Source organism: Xyrauchen texanus, chromosome 25, assembly GCF_025860055.1.
Source record: "Xyrauchen texanus isolate HMW12.3.18 chromosome 25, RBS_HiC_50CHRs, whole genome shotgun sequence".
Taxonomy (NCBI): Eukaryota; Metazoa; Chordata; class Actinopteri; order Cypriniformes; family Catostomidae; genus Xyrauchen; species Xyrauchen texanus.
The window spans coordinates 12,063,313-12,090,365 of NC_068300.1; the positions used below are offsets into that span (position 1 = coordinate 12,063,313).

A 27,053-nucleotide genomic window follows, 5' to 3' on the forward strand; every position below is an offset into this window, starting at 1 on the left:
AGGAAGTTTATTCCTTACATAATGTTGGTCAGCTTCATTATTTGTCTTCATTGGGTTTTATGTGTTTGTATGAAGATCCAGTATTTAGAGGAAATTAGAATAACTTTTTTGGCAGTTTTAAAGTACTTTTGTTGTTCGGTTCTTATTAAATTTCTTTCCATGGATGCTTTTTATGACAAGAAAATGTAGTATTGTGCATTCCTAATTGCTTTCTTATATATCAGGAGATGTAATTAGTTTTGTTTGAGACAAAAGCTCAAAAGACAGAGAAGAACATAATGCTTGTTTTTATGCACCATTGGTGCAAGCGGAAACTGTCAGATTTGGAGCTTGTATCTTTAATGATCAGACTACATTTGTTTCTGCTTGTATTGAGAATCCACACAATCTAAGAGACCAGTCTGTTTAAATTAAGTGTTCGAACAACTGTCAAATGTCAAACGAATCTAGATATGTACGTTTTCTAAAGAAAATGTCAGTTGTGCGTGCCCATTCAAAAATCGCTGCCACGATTCTAGTCTGTTGTGGATGGTTAGGAAGTCTTTGTTTTTTGGTTGCTATTGTGTTCTGGTGATTGCTAGGAAGTTTCTAAGGTGTCCTGGGTATTTGCTTACTGTCACAAGTCAAAAGACCCATTCTCAAGTCTCTATGATATTCTGGGCCCCTCCTTCAGTATAAGTCTATAGGATTTTCCCCTCTCATTTTATTGTTGTAGGATGAAGTGTTGTTTTTCTCAACATCCTTATGGCAGGTGAAATGTATTATGTCATGGCTTAATGTTTGATAAGTGTATTTAGCTCTTCTAGACAACAACAAAACACAATCTGTTACCGTGATTGGCACGTTACTAATGAGCATATTGCTGTGCGTTTTAATTTCTTCTCTCAAGCTAAAGGTTTCTGGCATCTCAAGGACGGCGGGACACAGGTGGTCTTTTCAATGCAGGTGTAATGAGAATCTCCCACACACTGTTTCTAGATCCAGCCCTTGTTTTGAGTTTGTGACTGGAAAGCTAAGCAGAGTTTCACTTTAAAGGACAATTAAATTTCCCTGTAGATGGGTTCGCTTAGAGAAGTTCCTCACATCTGAGGGCTCGCCTGAGTAACCAGACAGGAACGTATGCACTTTCTCTCTCTCTTCTCTCTCTCTCTCTCTCTCTCTCTCTCTCTCTCTCTCTCTCGACGTTCAATATCCCATCTCCTGAAAGCAATTGAAAAGTGCCTCAGAAATTCTGCCTATAATCAGCAGTTAGGTAATGTGGCCAGTAGATATAACATTATTTTATCTTCCTGCAGGGCATCAGTCTGTTATTAAAATTGGGGTTAAAAGTCTGGTCACTTGGAAAGATTGCTGGAAAGAAGACATTACATTTACCAAAACTTTTTTCTTTTTTTTACTAACAAAAGTACCAAATTGGCGTTGTGTGTGTGTGTGTGTGTGTGTGTGTGTGTGTATGCATGTATTTTGGCAGTACCATGTTTCATTTTAATTGTATGTTTTGTGTATTTTTTTGATTGGTTTTTCAGAAATGTAGGTGTGTCTGGACATCCAAACTAAACATTTTATGCCCAATTATGCTGCCTATGTAGGCAGCTCACTATGTTTTCGAACATGGCCATGTATCAGCTTAATACCTAATTTTTCTATATATTATAAGGTTCAATTTAAAGAAAAGCACAGCGAAGGTACCATGGTATAGTGATGGTATCATATCAGATGGTTAGTTTCAACACATACACACGCATACATATATATATATATAATGGATGGCAGTGTACGTATGCACCGTTTACCTGGGGAACTGATGGCACCAGGATGCACTGTGGGTAGAGGAAAACCTGGGTCCGGCCATTCATGTGGATGTCAATTTGACACGTGCAAACTATTTAAACATTGTTGCAGACCAAGTTAACCCCTTCATGGCAATAGTATTCCCTGATGGCAGAGGCCTCTTTCAGCTGGATAATGCGCCCTGCCACACTGCACACATTGTTTGGGAATGGTTTGATTGAACATGATGAAGAGTTCAAGGTGTTGCCCTGGTCTCCAAATTCCCCAGATCTCAATCCGATTGAGCATCTGTGAGATGTGCTAGTCCAACTAGTCCAATCCATGGTGGCTCCAACTTGCAACTTACAGGACTTGAAGGTTCTGCTGCTAATGTCTTAATGCCAGATACCACAGGACACCTTCAGGGGTCTTGTAGAGTCCATGCCTCAGTGGGTTGGCTCTCTTTTGGTTGCACGCAGAGAACCAACAACATATTATGAAGGTCATCATAATGGTTTGGCTCATCAGTGTATGTGTGTTTGTATGTCATTGTCAAAAAATAACTTTACATATATATATATATATATATATATATATATATATATATATATATATATATATATGTATATATATATATTACCTTTAAGAGGTCATATTGTATTTCTGACCATTTAAAACACTGCGACTCATCTGTTGACTAATATGAATGCTCAAGACTGAGAATAATTGATATATCAATTTATATTTTATGACAATAGGCATAACAGGACTAAAATAGTTTAAATATATTTCAGAAGGTAAATATTAAATTAAAATATAAATATAAACACATGCATATATTAAATATACAGTGTGTGTATGTATATATATACACACACACACATATGTATATATATGTTAATAGCCGATATATGTATATAAACATATTACATTTATGCAGACTGTTTTTATCCACAAATTTAGCATATTTTCAAACAATTACCATTTCTAAAAAAAACATGGTTATACCACGGTCCCTATTTTTCTTAGTGGCAGGCGAATTGTTTTAGTAGTTTTACTGTGTAATGCAACATGTACCACAGCTGCTAACTGGATTGTAAAAGCTGTGTGCACTTGGAAACCTGGATATCTGCATATCGAATGGATTAAACGTTTCCAAAGGTTTCAGAGCCCTATCTGACAACACTCATAAATATTGGATGGCTTCTGTAATATTAAAAATTTATGTTTTCAAAGCGGAGTCGGAGTGTCCGCTCAGAGAGAGAGAGGGCGAGAGGAGGTCCAGTCAGTCTCTACCTGCCGATCAAACGCGCGCAGCATCACACGCGGACGAGCGCGCTCCCTCCTCCAGGTGCGCGAGGGGGTCAGACTCAAACGGACCCGATGATGTTCGCGCTCTTCAAATTTTAAGGGAAATAAAATAACATTTCTGCGCCGAGTGCTGGGTTATATTACACCTGTGACGCCCAAGTCGAGTGAGACCTAGATTTTGGAGTGAGTCTTGCATTCTGCAGACTTATGTCAAACTCCCGAGGAGCTGCAATGGCATCGATCGGGGAGTTTGATCCGCTCAACAGCAGCGTACCTGCCACTAAAATAGAGATCACAGTCTCGTGCAGGTAAGACTGTAAATTTATGTGCGACGACGCGTTGTAAAAATGATTTAATTGTCTTTTTTTCTCTCCTTTGGTTTGCTTAATGTGTTTAGATTTGTTCAAATAAAAATATAGTTAACTATTAATTTACATTACATTTACATTTGTTGATTCATCCGAAGCGACTTGATATGATACGGAGACAACAACTGTTGTACATTGCGTGAGGGAAATTTGAGTTCAATATATTTAATACCATGTTCACCTAAACAATAGCTGGAAACAATGAAAATAAAATACAGGGTTTCACTAATAAAAAGTACGAAATACATTAGTACCGTATTTTTAGCTTCCCATGGCAATACCTTGTAGCCTATTTTGTTAATTGACAATGGATATACCATGTTTTCTGGACATCTCCCATGGCAATACCATGCATTTTTCAAATGTACCATGGTAATACCATGTGCTCAGGAGTCAGGACATCTCCCATGCCAATACCATGTGTTTTGACTCAAATTGACCTTGGAGTGCAGTGCCAATACCATGGGTTATTAATATGGTTATCATTCAGTGCAATGTTATAGCATATATTAAAGTACCATGGTACCACCACAGTACTTTTTAAAAACATTTGTAAGGGGTTTGGTGTGATCTAGCAGCAGCTTTTAGGTTGTGGCTATTATTACAACAGGCTGTTTCAAAAACCTTGTGAGCTGCCTACCTAGACAGCATTTTTTAGTCATCATAATTGCCTTCGAACCACTCTTGCTTGAGGGAATGGGAGGATTTAGACATCATAAGTATGCTGATCTTGACGTGTTATTTTATGTTTATTGGCCTTTTCACATTTTATGTTGAAAGTTTTCAGTATGTGAAAGTTTTGCTTGAAAAGAAAGGGGTGCGATTAGGTGCTTCGGTGTTTCTTTGATTTAGTTGTTATCAAACAAACATTGCTACTGTATTATCCAAATTTCCAGTGTAATCTGTGTTTATAAAGGGCAAACTTTTTGAATGCCTGCTGACCTCAGTGTACCTCTGGACTGTTCTTTCCATGTTGGACAGACACCACTGGCAACAAACCACAGACTCTTTCCTGAATAATGAATGTGTTGACTGCTGATGCTGTCTGTGTGTTTGCATAAAGCCTTCACTTCAGACACGGCTTGCACATATATCCAAGGGAGGTCTCTTTATACATGAGGCACATCTGCGGCCACCAGGCTCTGCCCGCTGAGCCTTCAGCAGTAATTTGGATGAGGTGGAAGACGGGGCAAGAAAATGGAGCAAGTAATACCTCGTGGTACATATTTCTTGGGAGCCTGCTGGGAGATGAAAGCGACAGATCAGAATTAATGAAAAATGAAATACAGCAACGAAATGTGCGCCTGAGTGTTTCGCTTCTAGATGCCCAGTGGATTTCTGCTACACTTTTGACATGATGCAGTTCCTTGTGGGATTTTAACTGGCAGTAGACATCTCAGCGGTGCAGAAAATCTGAGTTAATGGTCACAAAGTAGCAAGACAAGGTGCAAATAGGGAAGAGTTTGTGGACTTTCTAGATAACAGTGAAATAATCCCTCTTAGGTACTATAACCTCCTGAGACCTGAGCATGACTGCTGCGCGCATTTTACATTTCCCTTGTTGATTTGCAATTAGTAGCACTTAATAAACATGAAAAATAAATAAGTCAAGAGCAAATAGTTTTCCTAAAAATGTATGTCCACATATGTGGACAGTGAGACTAATTTATGAAAGTTTTAATAATAGCAAACTATAAAAAAATCAATTTAACAAATTGTATATTATGTTTCCAGAAGGGCTGGTTATTCATGTTTTTTGAGATGTTACAGGCATTACATCAGAAATTTGCATAATTAATTCTGATTAAAAGTAATGGCCAGCATCATCCAATCACTGCAAACCATGTTAAAATAAAATTAAACATTATAAATTCTGAATGTACTGATTACCATTGTCCCATGTCTGCCAAACATGTTAAGTTGTCCAAACATCATCTGCAGCCTGAAACTGAACTTTTGGTCAGATTTTAAGAGTGAACGCACAATAGGAATTTAGAAATTTACTGAATGACTTAACCTCAGTGTGCTCTCTGTCTGCACTGGTCTCAGAACAGTTCGAAATGCACCATATTTTCATCCTAACTCCATATAAAACCTCTGAAAGCAAAATGTTTCAGCTTTTGGATGAACCCATTGATTCTCAATATGATAATGCGCAGTAAATCTAGGATTTCTAAGGTAAAATTTGCTAAAGTACACATTAGTGTACAGTGTGTTTAGCAGAGTGGCATTTCGTGACAATTCACTCAAATTTAAAACATGGCATATTGGATGAAACTAGAGACTCAAACAGGTTTCAATGTAAAAGCTTTATTAGGTTTGTTACCAGATGGCGTTTCTCCCAAAGACAAACTCCACTGTTGTCTGTGCAATGTTGTTTTGTCACATGACTCTGTCTGTCGAAAGTTTGACCCTTTACTAACAGCACAGAGTCTCCTGAACTGAGATCAGTCAGTTTTTATGAATTTAGATTATGCATTATGTATAGGAAAGCCAAAATAAAACATCCACGCATGATTAAGGATAAATAATGGTTTTGATATTTTTTGTTAGTGTAGACAATATTTGTTGACACTTAACTGGATATCATTTTAAATGGAACATGCCTAACAATGCAATGTTGCGATAGCCTAAAATGCTGTCAAAGTAGGCAGCTCTGGGTTTTAAAACACAGCCATAGTAGTACCTGATTTATCAGCAGAATAATGACCAATTAATCAGTATATCATTATGTGCTGGGGAATTTTGGAGGCATTTGTATGCGAATGTGTACCACAGCTCATAAATAGATTTCAAAAGCAGTGAGCATTCGAAAACTCAACCCAGTTTAATGACAATTGCAATATTTAGCACGAGAAGGGGCGAAAACGTCACATTCACCCATAGTGAAAATTAAAAGCAATATTCCAGGTTTAAAACAAGTTAAGCTCAATCGACAGCATTTTTGTCAATGTTGATTACCACAAAAATGTATGTTGACTTGTCCCTTCCTTTTCCTAAAAAAAAAAACATCTGGGTTACAGTGACGTTACAATGGAAATCAATGGGGCCAGTCCGAAAACATTAAAATACAACATTTTTCAAAAGTATAACCACAAGATGTAAACAATACGTGTGTTAAAATGATATTAGTGTGATAAAATATATACAATTTTGCAATTTCATTTCCTTGACAATGTAATGCCATAAATCCTAAACCCATAAAAGGTCTGTAAACAACTTACAGTTTTTAAGAGAAGAATTAATGTAAGTGCTTTTATAAAATGATAAGCTTCACATTTCTGCCTTTAAATCATACAAAAATTGTCTGCATTCACTTTCATTGTAAGTGCCTCACTGTAACCTCGATTTTTGCTCTTTTAAAAGTAAAGGATTTTTTGTGGTAAACAACATTATGCCACAAATGCTGACGATTGAGCTTAACTTGTATTGAACCCAAACAATGTTGTTACAATTACCTAAGTTATACCCCTAGCCTATAGCCTAAGCATAAAGTCCAAATCCTTACCCAAACCTTAAACATAATCATGAATTTATTACATGTTAGTAACAAACAAATGTCATTTATATTGCTTAAAAATATAGAATAGCCAAATTGTAGCAGCCATATTTGTTCACTGCATTTCCTTTCTTAAATTAAAGTGTTAGATAAGAGTCTAGCTAAAATATGATGCCTGTATTGTATTGGTTTGAAATTGTGTTTGTTAAATGGCTGGTATCTATGAGAATAAAAGTGGCACCTTTTTGTACAAGCCAAGTTGTATTATAACTTACTAATTCACCATCTCGTATGAATTATAATGAGTTGTCATGAGACTACTGGATGTTGGAAAACTCAAGACAGGGTGCAAATGCCTATACGTTTGTAGACTTAGATTATAGTTAAATTCTGTCTAATAATAACAGTTATTCAGACTGTGAGTTCATGACTTTCACTAGGAATTCAATTTGAAGAAAAATAGCTACTAAAGTTTGATAGCATTGAAATACAAAACTCCAAAGCAAAACTTTTATCTATAATGAAATCGCATACTGACATTATCAACCACTATGAAAGGCAACAAGTTAGCAAAAGAGTGTCTTTCTGCCAGTGCGTTATGCTGGCAAATTGCGGAAGCTGTTCACAAGGGAAGCCAATTCATCAAGGTTGTTTGTCACTGTCAACACAGATTGCACCAGATGCCATTGTGTCACTCGATAAGGGAGAGTCTGAAGGGAAACTAGAATGGGGGAATGTGCTGAAGTCTCCCAGATCTGGAGATCTTGGGGAACTGTTATGTTTGGCAGGGAAAGCTTGTATATTCATATCTTTCACATCATGCCCATATTTTGAGAAGCAAAGGAAAACATTTTCCCTACATGTTTATTGAACATATGACTCAAACTTGGCAGCACGAAAAGGAAATTGCTGTGCGGTACTGTCAGCCTATTTTCCTTTGAGCACAGATTTCTCGCTGTCTTGTTAAAGGATGCAGATAAGTAGGTCTACTGTTTTCTTTTTGTTTGCATCAGTGTTTGAATTATATATCACCTAATCTTCGCAACCTGATTTAGGGGTTGCAGCATTCAGTAATAATATATAGCGATTGGACTAATTTGCCCAACCATAATTGGAATGATGACATAAATGCAAAAAGTACTAGGTAGGGTCAGCACTGCAAAACATTATTTACTTAATGACCTTGTGAATTAGCTTGATGAGTGCAGTTTTCTTTCTTGTCTTGACATATTTCTTATTGAAACAGGAAGTTTGGGTGGGACATATCGAAGCAACCCCCAGACTTTAGTTGTGCCATGGACCATTGATGCGTTCAAGTCATGTCAGAACAATCCTATTTAAGAGTTGAGCACACATAAATGCCTTTAAATAACCAAAAGACTAGTTACGTAACAGCCATGAACCATTGGTGCATTCAAGTCATGTCAGAATAATCATATTCACGAGTTGAGCACACATAGCCTAAACTCAACCACAAAGTTGTAATTACCAGTGGGGAATCTTGGGGCCATATTGGGGCCGTGTCGATTAAATAATCATGGTGGAAGCACATTTTTATTGTGGACCTTTGACTGTACAGTTTAGTTAGTATGCATTTTTTTTTTTACCGTTAATGTAGTTTGCCAGGCAAGACTCGTTTAGCTGGCGACAGGTGTTTGCAACAAAACTACATTTTGTATCATTATATGTGGCAGCACAAAAATGATAAAATAAATACATAATGCATCAATTACACACCTAATGCAAGGCTTTTCTCTTCATTTAGTTACATTAGAGCTAAAAAAAAAGCTCATTGACTTTGTCACTAAGTGAAAAGAAGAGAGCTATGAAATAGTACATCAGGTACATTCTTAATGACTAAAATCTCTTGCATGCACATCACATTAGAAGTACAAACTTCCCAAGAGAACTTAAACGCAGCACATTATGTGCTAGTTGCTGGTCTGTTGCAGAGGGAGGGACATTCCATTCTGGTGAGCATTTGATTGGACAAAAATCTGTGCAGTGCAGACTGAGTCATCAATATTTAGTTATCCTAGAAGAAAAAAACTGTACATTTAAAATGCTGATTTCTTCTAATTGTGAATTTGATAAGGAGTACACTAGCATATAAATAACCTCAATCTAACATACTGTATGGGCTAAAAGTCACAAAACTCTTTGTAAATTAATTTGATGAATTCTGATTTGATGTGATCTTGTAAATAATATAAATGTACCCGTGAAGCAAAATTGCATATGATATTAAAGCTTAATTTTAAAGAATATATCTTGAATTAAATGCATTTTTTTAAATGCAATTTGTTCTTGTTTTAAGCTTAAATCTAACTAAATGCTGTGAGGTTTATACTTAATGTGGACGTGTGTACATTTTTCTGTGTTAAAATACTTTCTCCTATCCCAGCTTAATATGCAGAGAAAACTATAAGTAAGCCATTGGTAGGTACATTTTCTCAAAAACTGTAAACACGACGTCTCTGTGGCATTTTGAAATATACAGTATATGGCGTATTTGGAAAACTTGTTTGAAAGCAATGTTTATTTTTGCAATTCCGTTCGGTGGATTTATTGCCACAGAAATGACACATTTTAGCTTTAAATAAACAAACAAAAATTTCAATTCAGAATATTTTGACTGAAAACAAGTCTTATTATCTTTTTTGGGTTTGTCTTTTTTATTTTAGTCTGAAAGGAATAGTTATTTCCAATAATGGAAATTCTTTAATCATTTACTCACCCTCATGCCATCCCAGATGTGTATGACTTTCTTTCTTCTGCAGAACATTTTTAAGAAAAATACCTCCACCCTGTAGGTCCATACAATGCAAGTGAATGTGTACTAAAACTTTGAAGCTCCAAAAAGCACATAAAAGAAGCATAAAAGTATCCTATATGTCTCCAGTGTTTAAATCTATGTCTTCAGAAGTGATATGATTAGTGTGGGTGAGAAACAGATCTATATTTAAGTCCTTTTTTACAATAAAACTCCACTTTCACGTTCTTATTCTTGTGTTTTTTACGATTCACATTCGTTATGCATATCACCACCTACTGGGCAGGAAGGAGTTAAATATTGATCTGTTTTTCACCCACACCTATCATATCACTTCTGAACATATATATTTAACCACTTGAGTCTTATGGATTACTTTTATGCTGCAACATTTTGGTACCCTTTTACTTGCATTGTAAAGACCTACAGAGTGGAAACGCTCTTCAAAAAATCTGCATTTGTGTTCTGCAGAAGAAGGAAAGTCATACACATCTGGGATAGCATAAGGGTGAGTAAATAATGGGAGAAATAAAATTTTTGGGTGAACTATACTATAATTTTGCTTTTCAAGTAAATATATCATGTTTTAAGAATGTTTAGATATTGTTTTTACTGGAAAACAAGAAAAACTGATTAAGATATTTTTTACAGCATAATGCTACCACTCTTTTGGTGTCACACATTATTCTGATGTTAAGAAGGTCATCACCTAAAGCCCAACAGTTGATGCCAGGTGTTATGTCAAGGCATCCCCCTCAGTATGGTGCACGTGAAAGCACACCCTGTTGAGATGCCAGAGCTTCAGGACCCGATTTATTCAGATTGGAAACGTCACAGTTGGCGTCACACCAGATGTCAGGCAATACCTCCTGTTGCTCAGAGGCGGCTCCATCCTGCAGACTAGAGATGGAATCGATTGTCTGCTCAGTCGGATGGATTAATGTGCTCTCTGCTGTACTTCTCTAACCTTTCTTCTATAACCCTTCTCTATCTATTTATTCCTCAAAAGATATTATCCTGCGAGGAAATATCTATGGTTCCCTGTTACTGCTCTTCCATCATCTCCATCTAGTAGCCATCTGGCCATATTTAAATGCACCGTCAGAGACCAATAACAGACTGATGGATCATGGTAACACAAACGTTGGTTGCTGCAACTGCAGCAGTTGTGAATTTTGAAAACGTGGCTTTTTGTCATCAGTTTTTGGGTTTCAAGCCAGCAGTCCCCTCATCTAAACTTACTTTGAGTTAAGAGTGAAGGCCAAAGAATACTTCGGTTTACCTCATGCCACGACGTCTCCCAGACAGCGCTTTGAAAGGCTAAATCGTTTGACTGTGCATGACACATAACGGCACGTTGAGAAACGAAGTATACCCTAGTACTTAAAGTCATACATGGAACCTGTTTTACCTCCGTAATTTGACGTATTTCTAAGTGAATCAAAACATAGGGCGAGGCTTGATTTTACTCATTGTGAATTGATTGGATTGTAAAAAATAGGTGTAATGGAAGCAGGTGGTTGGAGGGAAGGGGTTTAAAAAAAGTAAACTGGATTGGTGACATCAGTGATAAACTAATTAAACATAACCAAGGCATGCTTCCCAATACTGTTTTTCACTAAATGAGCATAAGGAAGCATAATATTTGATAGTGGAATAGTATGCAGTGATGAATCATCCATATTAAGACCAGGAAAGTGCATTACAAAAGGAAACGGTGTAAATTTTGATTTCATGTTGGCTTTAAATGTTCATGACATTTATTATTGATGTTTGGTGAGAGAAAGCTCAAACCTGCTAGTTGAGCATCAATGAGTCTCTTTGTTTAGATAGGGCAAACATAGAATTTACTTTTGTTACTCCTTACATGGATTTAAGCCATCTTTTCATTGTGAAATAAAGAAAGAGTGAGGTAGGTACCCTGCTGAAAAGGCCAGCATTGCTGATCACCAGCTTGTGTCATGTTTTGGGTGCTGAAGTTCCCTACTAGACTTTTAAACTAGCTTAACCACTTCATCAGAAAAAGCTTTTGTTGGTAAAAAGCATGGCTATGGTCTACCAGCTAGACCAGCACCAAACCAAAACTAGCCAGCATAAACCAGTCTATACCATCATGGGAATTGCATGCTGGTTAAGATGTTTTTTTAGCAGGGCAGGTAATGAAGTATACTTAATTTCTGCTTTATTATAGCAGCAGTTATTTTGTTCTGTCTGTGGTATAATGAGCATTTCTATTTTTCCAGGTGTTTGCTGGATGTTGATACATTTTCAAGGTCGGCACCAGGTAAGTTTATAAAACTTTTTATTTCCAAGATAATAACTGTATTTATATATAGGTACACTGGCAGCCAGAAGTTTGGAATAATATACAGATTTTGCTCATTTGGAAAGAAATTGGTACTTTTATTCACCAAAGTGGCATTCAACTGATCACAATGTATAGTCAGGACATTAATAACATAACATTTTTTGTTTCTTAAATTAAACTACTTCAAAGAGTTCTCATAAGAAAATCCTCCACGTGCAGCAATGACAGCTTTACAGATCTTTGGCATTCTAGCCAGTTTGTCCAGATACTCCGGTGACATTTCACCGCACACTTCCTGTAGCACTTGCCATAGATGTGTCTGTCTTATCGGGCACTTCTCACGCACCTTACAGTCTAGATGATCCCACAAAAGCTCAATGGGGTTAAGATCCATAACACTCTTTTCCAATTATCTGTTGTCCAATGTCTATATTTCTTTGCCCATTCAAACATTTTCTTTTTGTTTTTGTTGTGTCTTTTTCTTTGCAATTCTTCCCAATGCTTCCCATAAGGCCGGCACCCCTGAGTCTTCTCTTTACTGTTGTACATGAAACTGGTGTTGAGCGGGTAGAATTCAATGAAGCTGTCAGCTGAGGACATGTGAGGTGTCTATTTCTCAGACGTAGAGGATGTACTTATCCTTATGTTTAGTTGAACATCTGGTCTTCCACATCTCTTTCTGTCCTTGGTAGAGCCAGTTGCCCTTTTGTCTTTGAAGACTGTAGTGTACACCTTTGTATGAAATCTTCAGGTTTTTTTGGGCAATTTCAAGCATTGTATAGCCTTCATTCCTCAAAACAATGATTGACTGATGAGTTTCTAGAGAAAGTTGTTACTTTTTTTTTTTGCCATTTTTGACCTAATGTTGACCTTTAGACATGCCAGTCTATTGCATACTGTAGTAACTCAAAAACAAACACAAAGACAATGTTAAACTTCATTAAATGAACCAAATAGCTTTCAGCTTGTTTGATATAATGGCAAGTGATTTTCTTGTACCAATTTAGCAATTTATCATGATCACTCAAGGATAAGGTGTTGGAGTGATAGCTGCTGGAAATGGGGCCTGCCTAGATTATAAAAAAGGACTTTTTTCAAATAGTGATGGTGCTGTTTTTCACATCAGTATGTCCTGACTATACTTTGTGATCAGTTGAATGCCACTTTGGTGAATTAAAGTACCAATTTCCTTCCGAAACAGCAAAATCTGTACATTATTCCAAACTTTTCACCACCAGTGTATATACAGGTATATACATATACAGTGCTAGGTGGATTATTATAGATTACATTTTAGGGGTAATCTAATGCGATTACCTTTGTTTTACTTGTTGAGACTATTGGGCTTCAGGTTAAGAATTTTATGATAATGACATGAAAATTATCAAAAATGATTAACAATTTACATTGCCTTTTTAATATTTAATCATTTAATTTATAAAAAAAAAAGTAACTGTATTATCCAATTACAAGTACTTGATTTTTTAACCTGACATGTAATCCATGTAAACTACCCAGCACTATACACACACACACACACACACACACACACACACACACACACACACACACACACACACTGACCACTTTATTAGGAACACCTGTACACCTATATATTCATGCAATTATCTAATCAGCCAATCATATGGCAGCAGTGCAGTGCACAAAATCATGCTGATATGGGTCAGGAGATTCAGTTAATGTTCATATCAACCAACAGAATGGGGAAAATGTGATCTCAGTGATTTGAAACATGGCATGAATTTGGTGCCAGACAGGCTGGTTTGAGTATTTCTGTAACTGCTGATCACTTGGGATTTTCACACACAACAGTCTCTAAAGTTCACTCAGAGTGGTGCCAAAAGCAGAAAATATCCAGTGAGCGGTAGTTCTGTGTAAGGAAAAACCTTGTTGATGAGAGAGGTCAACAGAGAATGGCCAGACAGAATCAAGCTGACTGAAGTGCTATGGTAACTTGGATAACCACCCTGTACAATTGTAGTGTGCAGAATAGCATCTACACATCAGACACAGTATTCAGTTACCAGTTAGTTTAAGCCATTATAACCACCGTCTTAATCACTGTATGGTAAAATGCTTTACAGCCAGCATTCACTAATGAGCATATCATAATTCTGAAAGAGTTTTGTTTACAATTCTTAAGGGTAAAAAAATTGTCATCTTGCATGATAATATGAACGTGGCAATATTATAAAATTGCATTATTCTGACTGAGTTTTTCCTCAATGGGTCAACCACTGAGCATAAACACAAAACATCTTTCCCCTCTCAACAGATGTCAGTGGTACAGTTATGAATGCAGTTCACATTAATTATTTTGTTGCCTTGAAAACAAATGCGGAGGTTTTGGATGAGTTATTCAAGGCTGTTTGGTATGTGAGACCAATGCTGGAAGTGTTGTACCCTTAGGACATTTCTTTTTTCTATCTCTGCTTTGTCTAGAAGTAGCAAAGGACCACTTGCCTTTCGAAGTAAAAAAAAATACAAAAATAAAAATTGATTTAAACTTGTCTTTTTAAACCTGCCTTAGTCAGATAAGCTCAAATTATAACATTTATTAATTGTCCACGCTAATACTCACAGCAATAAAATGCTTGACTGACATCTGAGTTGCCATAATTTGCACCAAGATTTATTCGAAATCAGTTTCTTGGTTGATCTAGTAAAGGTCATATAGGAATTGGTGTCTCTACTCTTCCTGAAATGCTTTTTGTGCTCTAATGATTGTGCCGTGTAATTTATGTAAAAATCGCTAAACATTAGCTGGCCCATTGTAGTTATTGTAGATTTCTTGAGGGGCTGAAAATAATGAATCTGGTCAGTCTCATCTTGTTCAGTGGAAAACGAAGCCTTGCTTCGAGTGACATTTGCGTCATAAGGAAAAAGAAATACTGTGTTTCTGCCTAGTTTTCGAAATACTTTTCACTAGTTATGTCTTAGTAATGGGTCATTTTCTGTAAACTGCCATTTGTGTGCTATATGTGTCGCCATGACTTTGAATTTAGTAACATTATTTGACTGATTTTTCTCTCTTTAATTTATAATGCAAAAATGTTTGTTTTTCATTGGAATAGCGGTTGAATCACAGTTAGAGAGTTAAAGTTAGGTTAGGGTTAGTATCTAAATGTTGCTTTTGAAAGAAAACATCATGTCCTCACGTATGTGATATTGACACAAAGCTAACTAATATTTAGGTAAAGTTGGTACTAGCCATTTTTGCGCTGAGATTAAACCCAGAAATATTTTGAAGGTAGCAGGGTTTGAACACAAGATCAAAAGATATATATCATAAAAAATATCGCAGCACTGTTTTGTGGTCCATTCTGCATAATGCGGCAGCTCATTTTAGATTATCGCGGCTCATATTGCCCATTTCACGGCCGACACAATAGCCTGTTCGGTTCTCCAGATGGCCAGTCCGCCCCTGATCGGCACCAAAGTGCATCGGCCCACCAGAAAACTGCCTTTATGCCAGATTACATTCCAACCTAGGGCTAGGTGATAAAACAATATCGATATATATCACGATAAAGAAAATCCACGAACAGTGACAACAGATCTGATCTTCCTGCACTGTAATCTTGAATATTGTTCTCTAGCAACAAAGCATCATATCTGCCCTGTCCCGCACCCACTCGAGCCTTTAATAATAAACAAATAGAATAAACAAATCGATTTCTGTTCTAATTTTTGAAAATTAATTAATGTCCGGAAAGGATAAGGAAAGACTAAAAATAACTGGTTGGTAAACTAGTCTCTCACTTTAATGAAAATATACAAATATTTTTTAAATAAAAAAAAAAAAGTTTTCTAAATTATCTCTCGGGACACCCCTGAACCCACACTCAGCATAATTTCACAGTCACAATTTCTTCTATGCCTCATACTTGGGTATCTGAATCTAAAGAAATATAAAAAATATTCCAACAAATACTGGACTGCTGTCACTATGCTACAGAACGAACAGATGATCTTTTAACATTCATTTTCAATTGATAAATGGGAAAAGACAGTAAAATTGGTAAAAGGTCCCACAGACCCCACTGCTTTGGCCATCTCTGGACCCCCTGTGCAGTTTTGTAGAGATTATTTTGACTGTTTAGAATACATTTTTTATTCTTTTCTTCCGTCAACTGTGAAATAAAAAAAGAAAGTGCAATTTGTAAATATATATCGTGATAAATATCGATATCAAACAATATGAAAAAGATTATCGTGATAACAATTTTGGCCATATCGCCCAGCCCTAGTCCAGCCCTGCACATATTTCAACCTGGTCTCATAGAATCACGTTACTATACCTACATTTTTGCTTATTGACTTCTACATGTGACTTTTATTCCCTAATACACAAATCACGACTAAAATGGCAGAATATCTTAAACATCATAAACACATGTTTCTCACACAATGCTGTCTTGTGACATCAAAACACTTTTACTATAGTACATGACTTTTAAGGACGTATATTTTAATGTTGTAGTAAGCTTGTTAGGGTGCTACCAACCTACGAGGCCGTGAAGAGCACTTGTGTTGACATGTGAGCCAAAAGTGTCATTGAAGTACAGCGAAATGACGTGGTTGCCGTTTTTCATCTCACATTTGCTTTTATGTCACTATCTGTTAGGCCTAGGTTTAAAGTTTAGGGTAGGGAGGTAGGTTGTGTTGATTTGTTGATGTTTGGTAGAACATGGAATTCACTTTTAGCGCCACACCTCGGAACTGCCGTGATATGTGTAAAGAACCATGTAATATCATTTTGCAAAACATGACATCATAGTCATGCCACTTTTTATGAGATCAGGCTGACATATTTAGGATTGAGGGTACTTGTTTAACAATCGGCCATCGAAAAACCCAAATTTGTGAACCAACTGAATGTTGGGAGGGACATGTCCCCTTGTGGTAGTCCGCCAATGCACTATTTCTTGAGAGTGACCCTCCTGTTGCTTTTCAATAAGATTCATGACTGTTGGCTCTTCCACAAATCTTTTTGTGATTTGAGAGCAACCGTTCAAGTCCAAAGTTCTTTATGTCCAAATTTTAGTATTCCCCAAGAGCTTGCTGGACCAAATGGTTTCTTGACAAAAAAATTCTGCCGTCTACCCGAACTACCACCCTTGGAGCTGCAGTCAATTTTTTAGCCAGGGAATTTCCTGTTTGGACTCCTTTTAAATGATTCAGTACATTTATTGATATGTTTGATTCACACACCTACTGCTCCTACACACCTACACACTTAGACTTAAAGTGGGCTGGAGTTGCGACTAATACTCCATACTGTTCACATCCTATGAAACAAGCACTTCTCCAAGCAATATCTTAATTTAGATGGTTAAGATGTTCCCCTCAGTTCAGCTGCATCATCTCAATTAGCTTCATTTAAGGAAGCATACTGTGTGCACAGGTTTTAAGATGCACTGTAATGAGTGTTTCTTTGTTTATTTCACTATTTTGTTCAGTCTGTTTTTCTCTCTGTGCCTGACCATTATGTTTTCATTTCTCTTCACAGTTGTTGTGTTGTACATTCAAGGGATTGGTACTAAAGAGTGGAGAGAGGTTAGTATGCATTTTATGTAGACTACATGAACAGAAAATATGGTGCTCAGAAATGTATGTGTTGCCTTTGTTTTCTTTTCTTTTTCAGCCTTTTGTAAAATTGTACTATCAATTTACATGGTCCATTTGTCACAGTTTAGGAGCAATTGCCATTTAGCAGTTATACTGATGTGAGCCATTGTTGTGCTTTTGTGATCCACCATGAAGTTATTGGAATTATTTCAGTTCATTATCAGATTATTGTATCTATCAGTCGATATTCCATCTTTTAAAGAAATCCTAAAAGAATACTAATGCAATTTCTTTCATAAGACTGAATGTAACCAATCCTAATAGGAATAAGTCCTCTAAGAATAAAAAAAGCATAGTTTTCGGTGGAGGAATAAGTAATCTATAATCTAGTGTGGATAAGAGAAGTAAATAGCAATGTATGCATTTTCAAATGAGAATGTGTAAGTGTGGACATGGCCTTAGTTTATCCATCTTATTTGTTTCTTATTTAAAACTTAACATAAGAGACTTAACTCCAACATCGGACTTCTCACAGGAAGTTGGCATGCTGTTTCCAAAAGTTCCAGTACCCTAGGATCGGCCACATTATGCCAGTTCACTGACAAGTGGCATATCCCAGCAGACATTTTTGCATCAGCTCAAGCATGTTTACCTTCCGTTGTGGCACAACTGGAAGCGTGTTACGTCAGCATCATGTGAGGCCCAGGCTCGCCTCCCACATTGATACCAGGATGTAGTCGTAGTCACATAATCCGTAAAGAGCGCGATGTTACATGTTCTCCCCTAACGCTACATTTTCATTCCACTGATGGTTATGTTTAGGTTTGGAGTTTGGGTTGAGGGGTACTGTTAATAAAATATGCATTCCTCTTCACTTCCTGTACAGTTGAAAACAACTCGCTTTTACAAGTCACTTTTGGAGCCCCACCGTGGACATTTCACCCTGAAAAATCGAACACATGCTCAAATGCCCAATAACGCTTACTGCTTTGGCCAATAGGGGCAGTGTTTTGAATTTCAGTAAGCACAAACCGATTTTAGCTAAGGAAAAGTCAACCTACTGATTCCGATTTTACAGTGAGATCAGTTTGGCAACTCAGAAGTATCTGTAAAGTAGCTGGAAGAAAGACAGTTGGACTTCCAGATATTGTTTAAACATACTGAAGGTCAGAGAGGATGGTGAAAAATAAAAAAATAAAATAATAATAATAATAATAATAATAATAATAAAAAAATATATATATATATATATATATATATATATATATATATATGAATACAGTATATGGTTGTATTGCACACACATGACATTTTTGTCATTATTTCTATAATTATTTCAAATTATTTTCTATATTAACAATCTACCTTTATATTATATTATGTTATATTATAGGGAAAATGTCATTATTCAACTTAAATCAAACTTATGATTAGTATGTTTCTTTGAATAGCATCATGAGTTTTTATTGATAACACAGTGCATAACACATCAACACCATCCCTACCATGTTCTAAAAAAGGTTTTTTGAAAAAGAGAACCATTTCCTATTCCACTTTTTCTATTTTAAAGATATTTTGATTATTACTAAAATGTCACACAGATGATTTGAAACATTTGATAACAAACAGGAATAAAACATTCAGGATTAATAGTTTGTTAGTGACTATAAAGGGATTTGTTTAATGGGCAATTCACTGTAAACACTTGAACATTTTGATGTTCAGCTCAGATTTCTGAATTTAGAATGGTTGAAATTACAGATCATAATATTTAAGTACATCGAGTATTCAGAAACATCTACACGCTCTCTTGTTTAACCATATAAGCTTATATCTATTTATGACACCCTGGGTGTAAAATAAGCATGTTATATCAACCACTCAAGTGCTCTTTCTTCTCTTGAGGACTTATGTAATATTTCTGTTCTCTTCTCTATTCAATGCCTGAGCAGAAAAAAAATGATCCAAAGAAAAACAATTATGTATTATTGAGGCATTGCTTGACTGTAATACTGAACATAACTTTAGTTGGCCATGAAATAAAACCATCTAAAAAATGTTCGGTGAATTCTATACTGTAAAAAACTCTGTGTATGGATTTTTCTCTGTATCTCTGTGTTTTAAATCACCCTTAGACAAACCTATTGGTAGAATTGTAAATTGCACTACTAATTATGTCAAACCACTTTACTGTGATTTGAAACAACTTGATGAAAGTTTAATATTGAGTATTGAAAAAAACAGTAGGTTGACTATTATAGTGCACACCCCAGACTTCTCTAGAGATATCTCGCATTCCAGATGGCATCATGAAATATTCACTGTACTTTTATATAGCCACCGTCTATCTGGACCAGTGGCTTTTTCCGCATGCATATCAACACACAAGTGCCCACTCACATTATAAGTACCTCCTAAACCATGCATAGCAACAGCATTATAAACAGCCCGCTGCCCTAAACAGATAATGTTGCAACCAGCGGTCAGTGAATCTTTAGTCAAGGACTGATCACCTTCAGTAAGTTCTCCACGAGCAGATAATAGAAAGCGTGGATACTAAGTTGATAGGTGGGATTATGTGTCTGAGGTGTTGAGAACATGATCTTGGCTCTGAATCTGAGTTCAGAATCAATAGTTCATTACTCCATGCCGTCAGTGAGCTCCATCGAGGTCTCCTGCCCATTGGGAATTACTGTCTGATTGCTTCAGGGATGTGTGTATTGGCAGGAAGCTGTACGAGCACAGAGTCACACTGCGAGCTGCTATTCCTGCTCCACATTCACGCAGAGCTCAGGCTGCTTTTGAGCCTGATGAGTGAAGGGAAGTTTGAGGGGTAATTTTGCTTGTGATCATGAAAATATGATCATAGCAACTGTAAAGAACATGGCAACATCCTTTGGCACATCAGCTATTCCTTCTGTGTTATAAAACGGTATGCATTTATAAGGAAAAGTTCACCCAAAAAGAAAATTCTGTCGTTATTTACTCACCCTCATGCCGTTCCTGTATGACTTTCTTTCTTCTGCGGAACACTAAAGGAGACATTTTAAAGATTGTTCAAGATGCCTTATTCCATTCACTAAAAAAGATCCTGTTAAATTTAGGGTAAAAACTGGCAGCTGTGGTTGTTTCAGGCAGTATGGGATGTCATTTTGGTGTTTGTATATTTTACAGTTCACTACTGTATACAGTATATCATTAAATGAAATTATGTTAATTTACCAACCTACTGGAACTACAACGATCTATTTTGCACTTTTAAATGTACTGTTAACCACCACAGATGCTATTACAATAGGCCACAAGATGACTTCAACTAAAAAAAAAGATGTGACCCAGGAGCAATGGTCAATAAACATGTATAGACAGTGAACGAATGGAAAACACTGAATCAGTGTGACAATGTGACACTAAAATAATGCAATACACATGAACTAAACAACATAAATGTAACGTAAATTGATAATAGTAATAAATATTATTAAACATAAATATTTCAAGTAAATATTTAAATGTAATGAGTCACACAGGGACTTCAGGGACTTCTGGGTATGTCCAGTTATTTTTTTTTTCAACTTAATATTAATAAAAGTTTACCGTTAAAGTACATGTATTGTCTTGCTAAACATTACATTGTATACATTTTCACCTTTATTTATAAGATAAATCATACCTTTTACTTCTAAAGACATTTGTATATACAGGATACTGTATATATATATATATATATATATATATATATATATATATATATATATATATATATATATTACCATACAAATTACATGTATTGTCTACACAAACTCAAACACTTTTCTGACACTTTTCAGCTCAAAATCAAATAAATAAATAAATGTTTTGCAAAACTAATTTTTTAGGAGCACTTTGACATTGACATTTTGACAATTCCCACTGGAAATTTTCATATTACAATATCTTACTATAAAATGATATGTATTATAAATATAATTTTTCACCGTACATGGTAAGGTACATGTAACAAATTACTGTAGCCATATGAGAGTTTTGTATTAGGGGAGGATCGCATTTGCCCTAGAAGGAAACTGAACTTTAACTTTTTAAAGAAAGTAATATGGGTTTGAAGTGACATAAAGGAGAGTAAATGATGACAGAAATTTTATTTTACTTTTGAATAATTAATATTAACCTAATTTATTGTGTTTTCCATTTACTTCATTCAAAATGTTTTAATCTCCTATATTTCTATAAGAGGATTGTGTTGTGTTTCAGAAGGGACAATCAGGAAAAATTGGTTTATGATATTAAACATCCTTATGCTACGTATTTGCTCTTGGAAAAGTGCAACAGTGTACCATAAAACTGTATTTTGATGGACAGTGAGTGACAATATTACAGTAGTTAGATTATGACTATATCATTCTTTCAGTATATTGCCATGAAAAAATCGATTCTAATGTTGCATCTTTAATTCTTGTTTAGTTTGGTCGAACAGAAGTGATTGATAACACTCTTAACCCGGACTTTGTGAGGAAGTTTGTCTTGGATTACTTCTTCGAAGAAAAGCAGAACCTTCGGTTTGACGTGTAAGTGGTTGATCGCGCTTTTCTGACACATGTCAGCCCAAAATCGAAAGGAGAAAAAAAAAGCAACTTTTTAGGAGCATTTTTACATTATTTTCATGACAAGTGAGCACCCCGAAATTCGCGTAATGTTATCATTCATAATGTAACATTGTAAAACATCTTAATAGTCCTATATATTTTTTATAAAAAATAGTCTTATTTCATATTTCGATTATTTAGTCAGGTTCTGTTTTGTGAGATTCACCCTTTATGCATTTGTGACACAGTGCTCCATTGCTTTTATGTGGTATTTATGCAAAACCACAGAGATTTGCATGAATATGTAAAATTCACTGTTTTTTTTTGCCTGTTTGACCCAGATACAATGTGGACTCTAGAAGTTCAAACATCTCGAAACATGTAAGCAAACTTTGTCTCACATGGTGTTTCCTGTGTGCTAAAGAATAGAGAATAGATTTACTCGGTTGGCTCGACAATTTACACTTTTGATTTGATGTCTTCTCTGCTGCAATGGACGTGGATGGCAGAAGGTACAAGTTGTAATTGAGTGTTATTCACTTTGCTTGTTTTCTGTCATGCCAAAAGAAGTTACAAAGACTATTTGTTTTTAAGTTCTCATTCTTTGAATTTATTTTTTTAAGTGATTGTGTCACAGCATTTTGTTGTTAGGACTTCAAAGCACAAACCCCCAGTGTCCTTTAAAACTGCATGAAATGGTCTGTCGTGCTTCTCAAAGTCAGTTCATTGTCTTGTCTTGTTTTGATTTTTTTTTCCGGCTTGCTTTTTGTATGCATTGCCATGTCATTGATTCACCCCTTCCATTGCTTAGAGTTTCATCAGCAAGGCCTCACCTGTCTTTATACTCAGTGACATGCAGTATTTAAGGTGAGTCCTCATATCATCTATCTGAGATTTTCCAGACAGGTCTGTCACTGCTGATTTGAGTCTTTAAAGGAAGTAACCACCAGAACTTTGTGATTTACCTTCATTGTTTTGTCTTCTACTACAGTCCTTCCTCGGCCAGACTTTCTGCACTCTTGGAGAGATTATTGGGTCCTCTGGGTCAAGGATGGAGCGCGTGCTATCGTAAGTCTTTGATTATTTTTCACTCTCTATGTCGGTAAAGAAGAAACAGTACCATGGAAATAGTTATTTGAAAACATCTTCACCAAATCCTATGGGCTTTCTATTCAGGCCACAGACTTAACCACATCTAAGACACACTGTAAGTTATTCGTGCCTACATTGCCCAGATGAGCTAATTTATTTAGTAAGAGCTCTCACAATGATTATGAAACAAAAAGGTTGATACATTGGGCTTTTTCACACAGCTTGTGGTTCAAATATCTTTCACAGTCTCCAGCTCTTTGACTACATTGCTGAAATAGATACTTTTAACCACAGTCAGGGTGCTTGTTTGGGTTTTCTCAGTAGCAGACCTTCTATGCACTTATCAATTCAGAATAGTTCTTTATATTAACAGATCCCAAAGCTCTGGCTGGGGTTAAAAAGAGAACCAAATCAAGCTTTGGGTCAAACTGTGTACTGTAAGGATGGCACTCTGGATCTAGTGACTGTGGCATTTTAACTCCAAGATACAGGCTGCCACTGTCCAGCATATCTGGGTCACATCAATGATCTATTTCAGTAGCACAAAATAGGATGACTGGGAGGATGATGCTTTCATGGGGATTTTTGTTAGCATTTGACCTATCAGAAAATACACTGGAATTTCATGTCATTTTCACAAGTTTTTTTAACACGACATGCAGTGACAACGTTATCTTATGAGTACAAATGTTGGTATTCTCATTTTAAGTGTGCTTGTTGCAGTCATACATTTACTTATTTTTGCATTGACTGAAACGTACAATATTGACAGCATCTAAAATGTAAATCATTTTACGTACGAAACAACTTTAGAGACTTGCATATATTTAAGAATCCTTATTGAATCCATGAATGTTAAATTCATGGAATTAATCTGTTGATTTTATAGTATTTATTTATAATTAATCAGTGAGTATTGTTGGGTGTAATCTGATTACAGTGTAATTAGTTACTGTAGCTTTTAGTAAGTAAAATATTGTAACATTGCATTTCAAATTCTTGTAATCAGATTACAGTTACTGACTTTCAATTGAGGTCATTACTTTTATGTACATTACTTGGGTTACACATTTCTAAAGTAATCTTATTTATGTATAATACATTTAAAATATGAATATGTTCATATGTGTGTTTGTTTGTGTGACAAACAAGGTGAACAAAAATGAACAAGGAGGAAATATTGACATTATTTTGAATCCGTTGAGCAAAAACAAAATTGTTTCTATGAAAGTGTGTTGGAGTAATTTAAACATAAAATAATTAGTAATCAGTAAAGAAGTATGATTACAATTGTAGAGAAGTAATTTGTAGTTGATTACTATTTTTAGTTACTTTCCCAACACTGTCAATGAGATCAATTAAAAGTTCAAGGAATTTAATGCATTTTCCTAATTTGACATTATAACGGTTTCTTTCTGTTCTGTGTGATTTGTTGTGCTTGAAGGATTCCATCACTTTAACCAAGACCAAATTTTAACAAGTTAAAATGAATTAAAATATATATATAATATTATATTGTTCCTGCACATTTGTCTACCTGAAAAGTAGGCTTGGGATCGATGCCTTTTTCACGCATTGATAATCTGAAGATTTCCCGATGATTATCAATATATATCGGGATTTATTTCAGATATAAATAGAGCTGCTCGTTGCAGATTAGTCTTTGTCTTTTCAAACATGTTTCTCAACACTTGGTAAAGTGTGAGCGGCAGGGTAAATTAAAGGGGGTCGTACACCGGACACCTCTGGCAAAGGACATGGCGTGTTTTAAAATTCAATACAATTATTTTCTAAGAAGGTACGCACTCACCGCCAACGCTCAGCATCAAAATTCTGCAGTGCCCTGGAGTGCATCTTGAATTATTTTCCATTAAATTTGACCCAAATCATTATCAAAGGTCAAAGATGATTTACTCTAGCCATCACTGGATGACCTATTGTAATATGTATTTTTCATAGAGCCTACATAATGTATTTTCAGTTACAAGTATGTCTTTTTGTGTTTTGACAGCTTGAATGAAAGACCCTTAATAAAAGTCACCATTTCTAATCGTTCAGTTTGTGCAGTTACACCAGTTTCATACATTAACCTGCAAACTCGTCATTGTCACTTTGTTAATTCTTGAAGTAAAAAACCTTTGTAAGTTTGGACTGCCGTCTGCTGCGATGCATCAACTCGTCCTGTATGTGTGATCCCTGTGCTTTCCTACCTGCGAACGGCTTTGATAAATGTTACATCACCCTCTTGTAGTCTCCCAACGCTATTACGCCAGACTTTTTCAATAGAAGGCCAACTGAGTAAATTGGAAAGCAAGCAAATTAGGCTTCTAATTTGAATGTCAGCTAATTTTAATATATCGAGGACTTAAAAATATATCAATAATATTATGTTTTGATCAATAATCGATATTTTATGACATCCCTACTGAAAAGTGGTTAGCTTTTGGGGTAGGTTTAGGGATAAGGGATCTAAAATATTTATAAAACATCAAGTACAAATGTAACTATTCAAATATATTTATAATATGAAGGATTTCTAAAGCTAAATGCGTAAAAGCCTTTACATTTTAGATGCTGTTAATACTTCCATAACGTTTCATTATCTATCCAAACGTGCAAAAATGTATGTGGAAATGTCATGTGTGAATAACTGCACATAATAATGAGATCAGTCTGTGATTTCAAATTTGCAAATATCAATACTCAAATGCTACTTTAGTTTGATCACATGTAAAAAAAAAAATCCCATGTATTTTCATGTCTGATTTGTATGTGATTTGGAAACATTTCACAAGTGCTTGCAATGTTTCAAATGTAATAACATGGCTTCACTTGTGTTTAACATGCTTGCAAATGTGCACACATGTGCTTAATGCGTTCAGATGTAAAATTCACGTTTGCCCAAAAGGATGCTCGGTCTCTGGAATATAAAAGCATGTAAGCCACTTTAATAAGAAAGCAAAATGAGAAGTATTGAAGATATGGCCAGACTGCATGACTAAACTGCTTAGTATCATGAGAAATTGTTTTTAAGTCCTCTCTAATAGCTGATTTTGTTCACCGAAGAACCCGTGATCGCTGTGAATGCACGCTTTATCGCAGCATGGTATACGGCAAGCTTTTTGCAAATACGTATGTTGGTGACATTGCATGGGGCAAAAAACACTAAATAGGCCATCTCCTTTTGGCCTTTGTGTCAGGCTTTTCTGTGCTGTGCAAGCAGAGAGAACTGGATTAGAAGAAAGGTTGGCGGCAATCGGCATATTTTAGTAGGTCAGTCCGTCTCTCTAAAGAGCTAGTGGGCAGATACTGTAACACACTGGGGTGGAAATGTGGAGGAAGAGGTACTACTCTATTACCTGCTGGTTTCTATGGAAACCCACCAAGACTAGTGGATTTTCAATTACATAGCACTGCATTTGGGCAAATACATCTAATTCCTTCTGTTTTCACAAGATAAGGCTAGGGAGTACTAAGGACAGGGGATGGGGATTTGAGGATCCTTGCCACATTCTGGGCCCCTTCGGGCCTGTTTTTCTTTTCTTTTTTTGAAGTCTCATTTCCACATGTGAGCATGGTGGATTTCAAGAGAAAATGTGCGTGGATAGATGAGAGCCATATACTGTCAGGCTCAATGCTGCAAAAGACAGTCAGAGCAAAATATTTTTAGACAACCTGGTTTCAGGAATGTTTGAGATGAGAGAATGCATAAATTGCCGCACAATAGCAGGACAGGATGGCTTGAGGTTTCAAATTG

The 27,053-nt window shown here is 35.9% G+C and overlaps 1 protein-coding gene across 3 annotated transcripts in view; it reads left to right on the plus strand.

Annotated features, from left to right (window-relative positions):
* The first annotated feature begins 3,186 nt into the window (after nucleotides 1–3,186).
* Nucleotides 3,187–27,053, plus strand: part of LOC127619245 (copine-9-like) — a 59,657-nt gene continuing 35,790 nt past the window's right edge. The window contains exons 1-7 of one of the 3 annotated variants that reach the window (XM_052092079.1): nucleotides 3,187–3,389; nucleotides 11,965–12,005; nucleotides 17,563–17,609; nucleotides 22,083–22,186; nucleotides 22,546–22,585; nucleotides 22,714–22,716; nucleotides 23,196–23,272. In XM_052092079.1, the coding sequence (XP_051948039.1) occupies nucleotides 3,289–3,389; nucleotides 11,965–12,005; nucleotides 17,563–17,609; nucleotides 22,083–22,186; nucleotides 22,546–22,585; nucleotides 22,714–22,716; nucleotides 23,196–23,272 (413 nt within the window). In that variant the 5' untranslated portion in view covers nucleotides 3,187–3,288. Of the gene's footprint in view, nucleotides 3,390–11,964; nucleotides 12,006–17,562; nucleotides 17,610–22,082; nucleotides 22,187–22,545; nucleotides 22,586–22,636; nucleotides 23,072–23,195; nucleotides 23,273–27,053 lie in introns of those variants that run through there. The other 2 variants (XM_052092078.1, XM_052092077.1) reach the window with 2 other exon arrangements.